The sequence below is a fragment of the Rhinopithecus roxellana genome, chromosome 8, assembly GCF_007565055.1.
Source record: "Rhinopithecus roxellana isolate Shanxi Qingling chromosome 8, ASM756505v1, whole genome shotgun sequence".
In the NCBI taxonomy this organism is placed as follows: Eukaryota; Metazoa; Chordata; class Mammalia; order Primates; family Cercopithecidae; genus Rhinopithecus; species Rhinopithecus roxellana.
Window position 1 is genome coordinate 95,967,426 of NC_044556.1, and position 15,036 is coordinate 95,982,461.

Here is a 15,036-nt window from a genome sequence, read left to right on the forward strand (position 1 = left end):
ACTGATCTTAAAATAAAAATTAAACAAAAAAGAGGGTCTTATTATGTTGCCCAGGCTGGTCTCAAACTTCTGGACTCAAGTGAATGTCCCACCTTGGCCTCCCAAAGTGCCCGGCCTTAGATATTCATACATTTATTTATTTTTAGAGACATGGTGGGGTGTGGGGGGTCTCTCTCTGTCACCTGGGCTGGAGTGCAGTGGCCCCATCATAGCTCACTGAAGCCTTGAACTCCTGGGCTCAAGCAATCCTCCCACCTAAGCCTGCCGAGTAGCTGGGACTACAGGAGTGCACTACCATGCCGGGCAAACACACTGATTTTAAGCACAACGGTGTGCTTTCAGTCTTAAGGATCTTCAGCTTTTGAAAGACCTCAGCTTTCCTCTAGTTCTAACTCCTCTTGTTCTGAGGAGATCCTTCCCATGCCCGCAGAACGTCTCCCCAACTCTTCTTCTTCTTCACAGTTCTCCCTCCTATCCCTGAACCATCTGCAAGAGGTTTTGTGGCAAGCCTCTGGCACACGGCACATTCTATCTCATGTTGTGATTTGGTTTTCTATGCACGTGCTCTCTCCTTCTAGCCTGGAGGTGAGCTGCTTAATGACAAAGAGCCCATGTGTAGCCCTTCCTTGTACCCATTGTCCTATAGCAGGTGCTACCTAGGGGGTGCTCCAGTAGCTTCCTTGAATGAACCAAAGAGAAGGGGTGAAGGGGATGAGTCAGTTGCCTAGGAGCTTGCATGGACTCCTGTGTCCTGGAACCAGCCCGGAGCTGCTGGAAGATGCTAGAAGTTGGAATCCCATCTCATTTCTAAACATCTGCTCCCACTCATCTCTTTCCAGGGTCATCAGTCATCCCCACTCCGCCTCCCCGCCCCCACTTTGTATAAATGACTCCCCCAGATCCTTGCATCTTCTCCATCACTGTGTGGTCACTTCTCAAATCACGCGTCTGGAAGGCGCCCTCCTGTACCCCATCCTGGAGGCTTCCTGCACTTCCCCTCTTGTTTCCTCCAGAAATGAGTCAGAGTGAAAGCAAACTTTCTGAGGTCCTGAGATCCCGGAGACAGGCTGTGAGGGCCGCCGGCCCCGCCCGCCCCAGCTGCGTGTGTGTGTGTATGTGTGTTTGTGCATGTGTATGTGTGTGTGTGTATGTGTATGTGTGTGTGTGTGTGTGCGCGCGCGCGCGCGTGAGGGGCCAATGCTGGAAAGGAAACAGCGGCCTCGCTAAGGAGAAGAAAGGAGCCGCCCCCTTCGTCGCCAGCCCCCTCCTCACTTCCCGTCCGGCGCGCTGCTCCCTTCCCCCTCGGGGAGCGAGCAGGAGGCGGCCCCGGCGGAGCGGTAGGAGCTGGCAGCGGGGCGCATGCCAGGTGGGGGTCCCCAGGGCGCCCCGGCCGCCGCCGGCGGCGGCGGCGTAGGCCACCGCGCAGGTAGGGGAGCTGCCACCGCGTCCTAGCACGTCCTGGGGGGTCCTGGCAGAGAGGGCGCGCTCTGGCCTCCAGGAAGTCCTGTAGGTCAGGGCGTGCCTCTGTTAACAACCCCTTTCGAGGTGAGGGAAACTGAGGCAGGACGCGCGGCCTGCGAGGTTGAGAGAAGAGCGAGTCGGGCCAGGTCCCTGACCTAGGACTGTGGAGCAATCCCTGGGGACCGGCAGTTTGCGAAACTGCAGGCGTCTGACCCACGCCCCCGCTGCGTGTCCAGGTGACCGGGAAAGGTTGCAGGGGTTTGGATCCGTCCCGGGACACCTGCGCGGCCCGCACTCTCGTTGCAGTGCGCCCCAGCCGGCGCCCCCTCGGGACAGGGGACGTCCTGCCCGCCTAACCCCAAGACCCAGCTGGATCTCGGGTTCCACCCCTCCGGGGACCTGGAGGGAGGAGGCTGGGAGCGGGACCAGGAACTGGTGCCTTTGCCTTCCCTAGGGGCTGCTCTGAAATCAGTGTCACCGCCCACTTCCTACTTGGCTACTGTAACCGCCACGGCCCAAGCCGGAGACTGCTCCGTTTCCACCGCCTGGAGCGCGGGTCTCGCTGGCAACTCTTAGTGATGACCACTGAGTGGATGGTTGTTTTTCAACAATGACAGCACTTTTACCTTCTGACTCTTAAAATGTGAGGTTTTCCAAAGACAGTGAGATTTGGAGTTAGGGAGTGTTGCCATGTGCCCTTGCTGGGTGAGGACAGGGCTGGGTCAGTCGCTTAACCTCTCAGAGCCTCAGTCTCCTGAAATGTAAAAGAGAACACTCATAACCTGGCCTCCCTGTGTTGCTAGGTTTGTTGTATGGGAAATCAATTTGCAAAGTGTTATCATCGACTGGACAAATTTGAATTGGACAGCACTAGGACCATAGGAACTGGGGTATGGAGACAATCTGCCTGCATGTCAATCCTGGACATGCAGGAGACTATGACGGTACCTACTTCATAGGGTTGTTATGCGGTTTAACTGTGATGGTGGAAGTGAAGCACCTCGTCCAATACCTGAGATACCAGTATCTCAAAAAACCTTAGTTGCCATTTTTCCTAGGCAAAATCTAAATAACTGGGAGTAATGTGAGAATACCAGTTTGATTTGATTAACGTAGGAATGGTAGGGCATTTAAAAATAAATGTAGTTTTCTTGTGCTCGGCATGGTACATGAAGTCCCCTGAGGTTCAGTTCTGTGCCACAGAGCAAAAAGAGCCCTGGACAAGACACCCGCTTTTTGGGCTCTTTGACTTTGAGCCTGTTTTCTCATCTGTTTACAAAAAAGATAAAAGAAAAGTGGGGGTAGTAATTACTGCCTTTTGTAATGATCACATTGCCTGAGGATCAAATGAGGCAAAAGATCTGAAAACACCTTGTGGAGTATGAGTCACTATGCACATATAAAACATGATAGTACTAGGAGGGAATGGTAACATCTGCAGGTTTTTAGAACTTAAAATGTGCCAGACATTTTATTATGAATTCCTTTGATGAAATCCTCCCCACATCTTTATGGGACGGGATTACAGTCCTCATTTCCCTGTGGCAAAGCTGAGGTTCAGGGTCACCCTGCTTGGTTCCCAAGCTCACAGAGCTCTTTAAGTGTAAAGCCAGGATTAGAACCCTGGCGTGGGTGCTACTCACAACTGTGTTCTTGGCGACTTGCCAAACTGAAATTATAGCGTGGAGCTGTGATTCACAACAGACCTATATGAGAATTTAGGTAATTTTTTTTTTTCTTTAAAGACATGGTCTTGTGCTGTCACCCAGGATGGAGTGCAGTGGCACAATCATGGCTCACTGTAGCCTTGAACTCCTGGGCTCAAGTGATCCTCCTGTTCCAGCTTTCTGAGTAGTTGGGATTACAGGCGCATGCCACCATGCCCAGCTAATTATTTTTTTTAGAGACGGAGTCTTGCTATGTTCCTCAGGCTGGTCTCTACCTCCTGGCTTCAATCATTCCTCCCACTTTGGCCTCCCAAAGCACTAGGATTACAGGCATGAGCCACCAGGCCCAAACTCCATCCTGCATATCTGTAGACCCAAAATGTAAGAGTGAATTGTTAGTCCTGGCAAAAGAGGCTTTGGCATGATTTTAATTTCCTTCAGCCTTGTTTTATAAAATATACTTTAAACTATCTTCTTGTAAAACAATGATGACAATTTGCAGAAAAGTTATTAAAACATTGAAAGAACAGGTTGCAAGATCTCATCACAAATCTCAAAGTGGTATCTGGATTGTTTTGTTTCAACACTCATTTGCCAGAACCCTTAGGATAGCACATGAGGCGTAAACAGAAATCGAGGCTTTGGGTGTCATGGCTACTTTGCAGGGCTGGGCCCCAGGACATTTCTGCAGGAAGTTCATTGCCCACCCAAGCTGCCTCCAGAAGAAAGCAGAAACTTCTGAGAGGGGCGTGAATGCTCTGTTTCTGTGCTGCACAAACACTTCCTAGTTTATTTGTTTCCTAAATTGTTCATCTTACTGGTTTTTGTGTTTCCAAAAGCAATGCATGCTCATACAGGAAGCACAGAAAACTACAAACAAGTAAATGAACACTAAAAACGACTGTAATCTCACCAAGGTAGACAAATAGCTTGATGTCTCTGTCCTTGAAACCCATTTCTATGCTGCATGCATCCATTTGTGTCTATTTCAAAAGTGAGATGCAAACTATTGTTTTTTGTTAAATGACAAAAATAGTACTTGCTAATTGCTCAAACATTATGACATTAATGTAGGAAAAAAGCCAATTTATTATGCTCTTTAAAACTTTTTCTTTTTTTTAAAATCTAAAAATTTTGATTGGCGAAGGATTAGAGACTAAATTGTTGATGTTTGAATTGTATTGTGGTTTTGGTTAAAGTTTGATGCAGGACCTTCAGAGCAAAGAGCGGGTACAATGGTGAACTTTAAACAAGTTTTTTTTTTTTTTTTGAGACAGAGTCTCGTTCTGTCCCCAGGCTGGAGTGCAGTGGCACGATCTCGGCTCACTTGCAAGCTCCGCCTCCTGGGTTTAAGGGATTCTCCTGCCTCAGCCTCTGGAGTCACTGGGATTACAGGTGCCCACCACCACGTCCAGCTAATTTTTGTATTTTTAATAGAGACGGGGTTTCACCATGTTGGCCAGCATGGTCTCGATCTCCTGACCTTGTGATCTGCCTGCCGCGGCCTCCCAAAATGCTGGGATTACAGGCATGAGCTACTGCGCCCAGCCCTTTAAACAAGACTTAAAGACCAGTGCACAAAGTTTCTGAGACCATGCCCGGCGCTTTAAACAAGATTTAAAGACCAGCACACAAAGTTTCTGAGTACAAAAATAGGTAATATTTTCGGTTAGGGTCATTAGACCAGAATTAGAATCATTCTTTTTTTTTTTTCTTTTTTTAATTAAAAAAGATGGGGTCTCCTTATGTTGGCCAGATTGACCTTGAACTCCTGACCTCAAGCAACTCTCCAGTCTTGACCTCCCAAAGTAGTAGGATTACAGATGTGAACCATTGCACCTGGCCACAATCATTCTTTTGATAATAATGATGGTAATTCAGTTTATATACTGTGTTCTCATGCAACCCAAGCAGAGCCCACTGCTTCCAGAGATTCCCTTGGCAGCCACCCTGGGTTGAGGAGGGTCCCCTCCTGGCACAGCTGGAACCACCGGTGAAGAGCCATTTTTCAGTCAGCACCATTTAGTAATACAAGACTTTTAGCCTCGAGGAGTCTTCCGTTGTTAGTTCCTAACTTTAATGACTTTGTGGTAAAAATTCCTTAGCGAATGACTTCTGTGCAACAGTCACGTAATTTTTAAAATTCAAGATGCTTTAGCCATTCAGAATCCATTTTTTCTTTCAAAACCAAAGTTCACTGGCTGCTTCTCTTGAGCCAATACTTTGCAATCAGCTTTCAAATGTTCATACCAAGTAGAAGCAGGAAGAGATAATTGTGGCTGGGCAATGAATGAAATACTGACATTTAGCTGTAGAAGGTAGACAGGGACTCACATGGTGCGTACAGCCTCTTATATGACTACTGGTCCTGTATCTGCTTCCTTTCCCTGCCCCATTTTCCCTTTGGCCACTTGTTTTTTGTCATGACTCAGAAATGGATGCTAGACATTGTGGGCTCCCTCCAGTCACCAGGGTCACTGCTCACTGACTTATAAACAGAATCACAGAACTTATTTTCAGATGAAGCTTCAAACAGCAATTGGCTAAACTCCTTGTGTTCTGGCAGGTAAGATGTCGGCATCCTTATTTAACAAATGATGCTACTGAGAACTATGTATGTAGAGATGTAGTCTCAAAATAAGTGCAGTTATGCCTCGTATAATGATGTTTTGGTCAATGTCACATATGTGAGAGTGGTGTCATAAGATTATAGTGGGCTGACGAGATGAGAGAAGAAGGCTTCAGTCCATCAAACTTAAAAAAAAAAAAAAAAAAAGATTATAGTGGGCTGACAATTTCCTATTGCCTAGTATTTACTATACATTTTGTTGTTATTTTGTGTACTTCTACTTAGTAAAAAAAAGTTAACTGTAAACCAGCCTCAGGCAGGTCCTTCGGGAGGTATCCAGAAGAAGGCATTGGTGTCATAGGAGATGATGGCTCCATGCATGTTTTTGCCTTGAAGACTTTCCAATGGGAAAAGGTGTAGAGGTGGAAGGCAGGGATGGTGATGATCCTGACCCTGGGTAGGCCCAGGCTAGTGTGCGTGTTTGTGTCTTAGTTTTTAACAAAAAGTTTGAAAAGTAAAAAAATAAAAATTAAAAATAGGAGCTTATAGAATAAGGATATAGAGAAAAAATATTTTTGTACAGCTGCACAACGTATTTGTGTTTTAAGCTACGTGTCATTATAAAAAAGTCAAAAAGTTAAAAAAAGTAAAAAATTATTATATATAAAGTAAAAACAGTTACGGTACGCTAAAGATACTTTATTGTTGAAGAAAAAAATTTAAATGAATTTAGTATAGCCTAAGTGTACAGTGTTTATAAATACGGTAGCATAAAATTATGTCCTCGGCCCTCACATGCACTCACCACTCACTCACTGACTCACCCAGAGCAACTTCCAGTCCTGCAAGCTCCATGCATGATAAGCCTCCTATACAGGTGACCATTTTTCATCTTTTATAGTGCATTTTTACTGTATCTTGTCTATGTTTAGATATGTTTAGATGGAAAAGTACTTACCATTGTGTTACAACTGCCTATAGTGTGCAGTACAGCAACATACTGCACAGGTTTGTAGCCTAGGAACAATAGGCTATACAGTATAGCTTGGGTGTGTCATAGCCTATACCATCTAGGTTTTTGTGAGTACAGTCTACGCTGTTTGCATGACAAAATGACCTGATGACACATTTCTCAGAACCTGTCCCTGTCAATGAGTGATGCATGACTGTGATTGAACTAAGTAGCCCCACATGATTTTTCTCATGTCAACTTCGGCTTAATTTTCCAGCCACATGGCCTTGTGCTTGCTCATCATAAAAAAAAGTGGATAAAATTCTACCCGTTCAGCCACAACATTTGCCTGGCATGAATGGAATTTTACCCTTTATTTTTCAGAGTTCAGATTTTGAATTCTCAGAGAAATGCAAATAAGACTGTAAGCTCCTTGAGGTGAGGAACAGCAATCTCTGAAGATAAATTATATATATTTATTGTAGAATATTGAATGTTGTAAGTGGCAGTAGAGATCATGTAATCTGGCATCCTTATTTTACAGATGAGAACACTGAGAAATAGCAGCAGAGTGATTGTTAGAACCTGGTTCCTCTTCGCATACTTAGAACTATTTTCATTAAGTTGTGTTTCGTTTCATAGTTCTGTGTAATTCATCCCTGCTTAAGATACATTAAATGAATTGAACTGAATCCCTTTTTTTTTTGAGCCATAATGGCTCTTAAAAACTTAGATTTTCACCCGGGTGTGGTGGCTCATGCCTGTAATTCCAGCAGTTTGGGAGGCCGAGGTGGGCAGATAACCTGAGGTCAGGAGTTCGAGACCAGCCTGGCCAACATGGCGGAACCCCGTCTCTAGTAAAAATACAAAAATTAGCTGGGTGTGGTAGCTTGAGCCTGTAATCCCAGCTACTCAGGATGTTGAGGCTGGAGAATTGCTTGAACCTGGGAGGCGGAGGTTGCAGTGAGCTGAGATCATGTCACTGTACTCCAGCCTGGGCTATGGAGAGAGACTCTGTAAAAAAAAAAAAAAAATTGTTCATGAATTCATTATTTGTTTATTCGACATTTATTGAGTGCCTACTTGGCTCAGAATTAGAATTAGCATGAGAGCCACACATTAGAAAGCTATCACATTTTGACTAAATTAAAAAAAAAAACTTGCTAAAAATAGTTATCCTTTGATGGAATAGGCTACCATGAAAGACAGAGAGCTTTTTGTTGTTGGAAGTATGTAGGGCAGTGTTGGATAACTCTAGGGTGACTGTCATGGAGGTTCTGCACTGGGGAGGGGGCTGCATGGGATGACGAATGGGAACCCTTCCAGCGCTAAGATGCTGTGGTCATTGTCCTGCAGGATTGAGACTGTGCAGGATTTGAGCTACTGTGTAAATTTCCTATTCCCTGCTCATTGGGCTTTCACATTTTGCTTCCTTCCCTCACCCAGGTGGTTCCATTTCAGGAAGCCTAGATAGCTTCTTTGCAGTCATCTGCCTGAATGTAGTAGCTACTTTAACTCCCCAGAGCTGTACATGTCTAGGATTGATATTAATCATTAACACAATTGTGTTCACCCAGGTGAACAAATCTACCAGGAATAGAAACGTGCATTTGACAGGTGGTCCTGCATGGAGACTAATCGCTTTCACAGGTTGAAAGGTGAAATATCTAAAGTTTAATGAGTAAGTTGTGTCCTGAATGTGGAATCTGAGTTGAAATTGCATTTTGTGACATGTACACCTATATAACTTTTCTTTATCATACCTGTCATCTCTTTTTTTTTTTTTTTGAAACAGAGTCTCGCTCTGTAACCCAGGCTGGAGCGCAGTGGTGCAGTCCTGGCTCATTGCAACCTCCTCCTCCCAGGTTCAAGCAGTTCTCCTGCCTCAGCCTCCCGAGTAGCTGGGATTACAGGCATACCCCACCATGCACAGCTAATTTTTGTATTTTTAGTAGAGACAGAGTTTCACCATGTTGGCCAGGCTGGTCTTGAACTCCTGACCTCAAGTGATCTGCCTGTCTCGGCCTCTTGAAGTGCTGGGATTACAGGAGTGAGCCGCCGCGGCTGGCCTGTACCTGTCGTCTCCTGATCTGTGAGTAGATTGATTATTGGACTTTATCTTTAACACAGGAGAATGTGCGTGTTTTGCATTTATAAGTGAAAGCATGCCTCAATCTTACTCCAACACTGATAGGAAAATGAAGATTATTTTACAGCGGTCAAGTGAAAAAAAAAAAGTAAATACAGAGGTAAAACGGGGTTCTTATGTTTCTGCTACACTGGAAACTTAGAGTTGCAAGAGCTGTTTTGGGATCATAAATCTTCTGAAGGAAAGAAGTTTGCATATTTCAGTACAAGTCTTAATGTTTCCCTAGTGTTTTTGTATTATAGCTGCAGGCCAAGCAAAATGAAATGTGAGACACTGTCCTTCGGGATAGATCATCTGTATTCAATTTAAACAGTAGATTTGGGGGCCTTAAATTACCTCGACTCTATTAATCATTTTGTGTTCCTTAGTTTATAGAATTATCTCCTAGAGATATTAACTCATCCATTAATTTCTCCTATTGTATTTATTTATTCATTCACAAACACTTACTGGCACCGACTGTATACATAGCACAGTCTTGTGCATTGCAGGGTACTTAAAGATGTAGAGTGCCAGGCATGGTGGTGCATGCCTATAGTCCCAGCTCCTTGGAAGGCTGGGGTGGGAGAATTGCTTGAGGCCAGGAGTTCAAGGTTGCAGTGCGTTATGCTTATGCCTATTAATAGCCACTGCACTCCAGCCTGGACAACGTAGCAAGACCCTGTCTCTAAAAACACAAAAACAACAAACAAACAAACACCCCAAAAAACAAAAATGTAGATTGTTCTCAAGGGCCATCCAGTCTAGAGAGAAGAACTAAGGGAGCCTGGTATTCTTAGGCCTTAGAGCTTAACAGCCACACCTAGGATGCCTCTTCAGAAGGTGTTCTAGGCCTTCCTGTGTCTTCCCAGTTCTGATACTGGATTATGTCATTATGTCTCTGCTGTGTAACTCCTTCCAGCCAGGCCTGCGCACTGCTGCCAGGACAGTCCTCACGAGGCACAGATCTGATTGGGTTATTGTTCTTCTGTGGACAGGGCTTTCAGAAACTCATTATCTGCCCCCAAGCAAATTCTTAGCATCCCTTTTCAAGCCTTCCGTACACTGGCCCTTAAATACCTAAAACGGACACTCTGGCCTTTTTATTGTGCACATTATTCTACCCACCAAGAATATTACAGAACCCATCTTCCTTGCTACCAGTCTGAACACATCAAAATGTCATCCCTCATTTATGATCTAGCAAATCAATAATGCTTCTCAGCCTTCCCTGGTTCTCTGGAATCATCTGTTCTCTCCTTCTTCTGTTATAGTATGTTATGGATATAACATGTTTTTCTGACTCCAGTGTAGACTTCTTCAGTTCAAGGAAATTGTCTGGTTTATCTCCTTACTCCCTCATCTATGTAGTACACTTATGGTTTACTCTATTCTCACTGGATTAGACCAAACAGTTAATTATATTTAGGATGGATTAATCCAATGCATAGATTAACCAAGTGTATTATTTTTATATCTTTTGAAACCAATCAAGAGTTTCAGAAGTTCAGTTCAGTTTAAATATTTATTGAGATGCATACACTATATAGTCAGATACTATGGTAGCTCTTGAATATAAAAAAAGTATATATACTTATGTTTGCACATATATAAATTGATATGTAAATTTAAATAGGTAGTATTGTCTATACCATTGAGAAGCCTATAGTCCCATGGAAAAAAGAGAATTAATTCTCATGAAGTTTCTGGATATTGTTTCATCAGAATGATTGGGCACATCGGGAAGTACCAAAATCGTTAAGAAGTATCTGGCACCTAGTAGATGCCTAATAAATACCTTAGAGACTGGATGGATGGATAGATGGAGGAAGAAAGAAGGACTCCTTTAATTCATAATTTACCTATTGCTGGGTTTACTCCTAGGTATGACAATTTTGAAAACAACGTACTCAATATTGATTTCCACACTGTGTGTGAAATGTGCTGCTCTTCATTCAGCAACGGATACGTAGTTCTCAATTTGTAGAATACTGAGTTAATTTTCTGGTTGTGGTGTTGCTTACTTTCACCCACATTTTCTCCTCTGTATGGTGGCCGCTCTGTAGGGTGGACACACGCTTTGGGAGACCTGCAGCTGTTTGTGTCTGGGGGCCACGGTGAAAGGGAGTGACTCACTGACCCAGAACTCATGATCTCATCTCTCACCCAACTGGCTAATCAGCCTTAGGGACAGGAGGATGAGCACTGCACTCCCTCCTAATCATACAGCTTTTGTGTGTCTTTCTTTACTTGACTTAAATTGTAATTTGAATGGAAAAATGGACAAATTCTATCATTTGAATTTAACTTTTGTATATTTTCTTGACTGTGTGATTTGGGATTATCTAAGTGCATTCATTCAAATATTTATTGTGTGTAAAAGTTTTTTGAAAAGCGTAAGGTAGTAAATGATAAAATATATTATTATTACCCCTGTTTTTCTCATTTCAAGGAGTCAGAACAGGCTCAGCAGAAACAGAATGAGATGTCTTATGGGAGTTACTTTCCCTTCAGCTACTCTTGATATGAATTTATATCAACACTATCTTTAAAATTTTATTCTGCTTTTTAATTTTATTAAAAAAAAATTTTTTTTATTTTACTTTAAGTTCTGGGATACATGTGCAGAACATGCCGGTTTGTTACATAGGTATACATGTGCCGTGGTGGTTTGCTGCATCTATCAACCTGTCATCTAGGTTTTAAGTCCCGCATGCATTAGGTATTTATCCTGATGCTCTCCCTCCCCTCGCCTTCCATCTCCTGACAGGCCCCGGTGTGTGATGTTCCTCTTCCTGTGTCCATGTGTTCTCATTGTTCAATTCCCACTTATGAGTGAGAACGTATGGTGTTTGGTTTCCTGTTCTTGTGTTAGTTTGCTGACAATGATGGTTTCCAGCTTCATCCACGTCCCTGCAAAGGACATGAACTCATCTTTTTTTATGACTGCGTAGTATTCCATGGTGTATATATGCCACATTTTCTTTATCCAGTCTATCATTGATGGGTATTTGGGTTGGTTCCAAGTCTTTGCTATTGTAAATAGTGCTGCAATAAACATACATGCGCATGTGTCTTTATAGTAGAATGATTTACAGTCTTTTGGGTACATACCCAGTAATGGGATTGCTGGGTCAAATGATTAGTTTTTTTATTTATATAAATTTATGAGGTACAGTGCAATTTCATTACATGCATAGTTGGCCTAATGGTCAAGTCAGAGCTTTTAGGATGTCCATCACCCAAACAATGTACATTGTACCCATTGAACAATTTCTCATCCTTCACCCCTCGTATCGTCACCCTTCTGAGTCTCCACTGTCTGTTATTCCACTTTCTATATCCATGTGTGGACATGATTTAGCTCCCACTTGTAGGTGAGACCATGTGATATTTGTCTTTCTGTGTCTGACTTGTTTCATTTAACATAATGGCTTCCAGTTCCATCCATGTTGTTGCAAAAGGCATGATTTCATTTTTTATGGCTGAATAGTTTTCCCTTTTGTATGTTCACTGTATTTTCTTTATTCAGTTCTCTGTTGATGAACATGTAGGTTGATTCCATATCTTTGCTGTTGTGAATATTGCTTTGATAAACATGTGAGTCCAGGTATTTTTCTGGTACATTGATTTCTTTTCCTTTGGGTAGATATGCAGTAGTAGGATTGCGGTATTAAATGGTAGTTTTAGTTTTAGTTCTTTGAGAAATCTCCATACTGTTTTCCGTAGAGGTTTTAATAATTTATATTCCCAGCAATAGTTATATTTTTCACTTTTCACTGCATTCTCTTCAGTATCTGTTATTTTTTGACTTTTTAATAATGGCCATTCTGACTGGCATAGGATGGCAGCTTGTGATTTCAATTTGCATTTCTTTGATTAGTAGTAATGTTGAACATTTTTTCATATACCTGTTGGCCATTTGTATGTCTTCTTTTGAAAAATGTCTATTCACGTCCTTCTCCCACTTTTTAATGGAATTATTTTTGTTGTTGTTGTTGAATTGTTTGGGTTCCTTGCATATTCTGGATATTGTTGGATGCATAGTTTGCAAATATTTTCTCACATTTTGCAGGTTGTCTCTTAAGTCTGTTGGTTATTTCTTTTGCTCTGCAGAAGCTTTTTAGTTTAACTAAGTACCATTTGTTTATGTTTTCTTTTTGTTGTTGCCTGTGCTTTTGAGGTCTTACACATGAATTCTTAGCATAGACCAATGTCCAGAAGAGTTTTCCCTACTTTTCTTCTAGTATTTTTATAGTTTTGGGTCTTATTCTTAAGCCTTTAATTCATCTTTAGTTGATTTTTGTTTATGGTGAGGTATAGGGGTCCAGTTTCATTCTTCTGCATATGGCCATCCAATTTCCCAATATCATTTATTGAAAGGGGTGTCCTTTGCCCAGTGTATGTTCTTGTTAATGTTGTCAAAGATCAGTTGGTTGTAAATATGTAGATTTATTTCTGGGTTTTTTATTCTGTTTCATTGATCTATGTGTCTATTTTTATACCAGCCTATTTTTTACCTATTGCTGTGTTTACTCATTTTCTTTTTCAATGAGTAAAAGATTCTTTTTAAAAGACAACATCCAAATTAGGAGACTGCCTTTGCCAATAAAATGAATAATTATTAATTATCACAGAGCAGGGAAAGTGTGAATCACCAGGAATTTAGTGGAGAGAAATCCACTGTTTTGGGTATGTCTTTGTATTAGTCTGGGGTAAATTTCTTGAGGACAAACCTTGTCTCATTTGCCTTCTTATAATTCATGTTAGACTTATAGTAACGATAAAGACTTATTGAACTGGATTGCTTTAAAACAGCATGTGTAATATAGCCACCATGACATGCAGGAGTAGGTGGAATTGCCCTCAACCAGGAGTGGCTCTTGAAACATCACGTGGAGAGGATTAGGTAACAGTTGGGTTAGAAAGAGGAGCACAAGGCACTTGTCTTAATGTTGCATGGGTTCACAAGCACACTTTTCATGTAGATTGCATGTTCAAGATCGACACGCCAAAAGTGACAAAAATCTCTAAAGGAGCCTCCATCTACATGTTTCATGAGAGAAAAATGTCCATTCCCCATATCAAAGCACATCATCATGATTTTAATTTGGAGTGGATTTAGGAGACTGATGAAGCATGGGACACTGCAGCATCCCCCTAGCCAACCCTTATACCTCTGGTGCTCCCAACACCTCCTGCCTTCATCATTTATCATGAAGTATGGTGCATTCCTGAAACAATGGACAAATGCATCTTCTCCTGGAAGCACAGAGGTACATCCCAAAGGCAAACGTCATTTAAATTGTGATCAAAATACTTCAACTTGTTTGTTATTGTTGTGGATAAGTGATAGTTAACCACAACCAGCTGAATGGCCAGGTGGAAAGGACGTGGATGGGGAAGGAGGGTCAGGGTCCTGCATAAGTCCTCTAGTGTCTCTGGATCTCAGTGTCCTCCCTTATGAAAATGGGGATGATAATATCAGCCCTCAATTTACAGAGTTACAGTGAAGGTCCAATGTGATCAGTATTTGTCACAACCTATCATCATTTATGTGTAGAGAACTGCTTTTACTATAAACTTGCTTGTGTTGTCCCCAGCAGCCAGTCCTGCCTATAATCTGTTGGCTTTATTGCTTGTCCAGTGATCTGTGGCTCCCTCCTGTCCTAATCCAGGTCCAAGTGGATTAATGTTATCTGATTCACGTTGGTGTTTCTACAGATATATAATGCTATCTGAATCACATTAGTGTTTCTACAGCAAAACAGATGCTTTTTCCCACTGAGTAGGATAAATAAAGACTCTAAATTGCTTCACATCTGTGCACATGAGGTTCTGCCACCATGTGAGTTCAGTCAGGTCAGATTACTGCCAGATGAATTAGAGAAAGCTTGAGGTTCTCAGAGAATTTTGGATTTTGGAATTAGAGATGATGCATCATGGATTTGTGCTTAATAGCTGTTTTGCTACTTTCCCTGCACTTCCTCTCTTTCCCTCCTCCTCCATTTCCAGTTCTTAGCCTCAGTTACTATTGTACTGCCTCTGTGTCTTGAGACAGGCTGCTGATATGCTGCATTTGGTCTCTGAGCCACCAGGCACAGCACTGCATAAGGGAGGAACAGATGAACAGGAGAGTGTCTTGGGGAAGATAAGCACAAGACATCGTGGGGTTGTATTGTTCACCCCCAGCTTCAGCACATTCCTGGAGTGTGAGTGCAGGCTGGCTTCTCCATAAAGCAGCACAGCAGTATGCTCT

The 15,036-nt window shown here is 42.5% G+C and overlaps 1 protein-coding gene across 12 annotated transcripts in view; it reads left to right on the forward strand.

The window, feature by feature from the left end:
- The first annotated feature begins 1,221 nt into the window (after positions 1 to 1,221).
- DISC1 (DISC1 scaffold protein) overlaps positions 1,222 to 15,036 on the forward strand; it is a 411,890-nt gene continuing 398,075 nt past the window's right edge. For 8 of the 12 annotated variants that reach the window (XR_004058726.1, XR_004058727.1, XM_030935643.1 and 5 more), the window contains exon 1: positions 1,222 to 1,426. Coding sequence is in view for 10 of the 12 variants with exons in the window: in XM_030935643.1 (XP_030791503.1) it covers positions 1,360 to 1,426 (67 nt within the window). In the remaining 2 variants the exon portion in view is untranslated. The remainder of the gene's footprint in view (positions 1,427 to 15,036) is intronic. The other 4 variants (XM_030935640.1, XM_030935641.1, XM_010374059.2 and 1 more) reach the window with 4 other exon arrangements.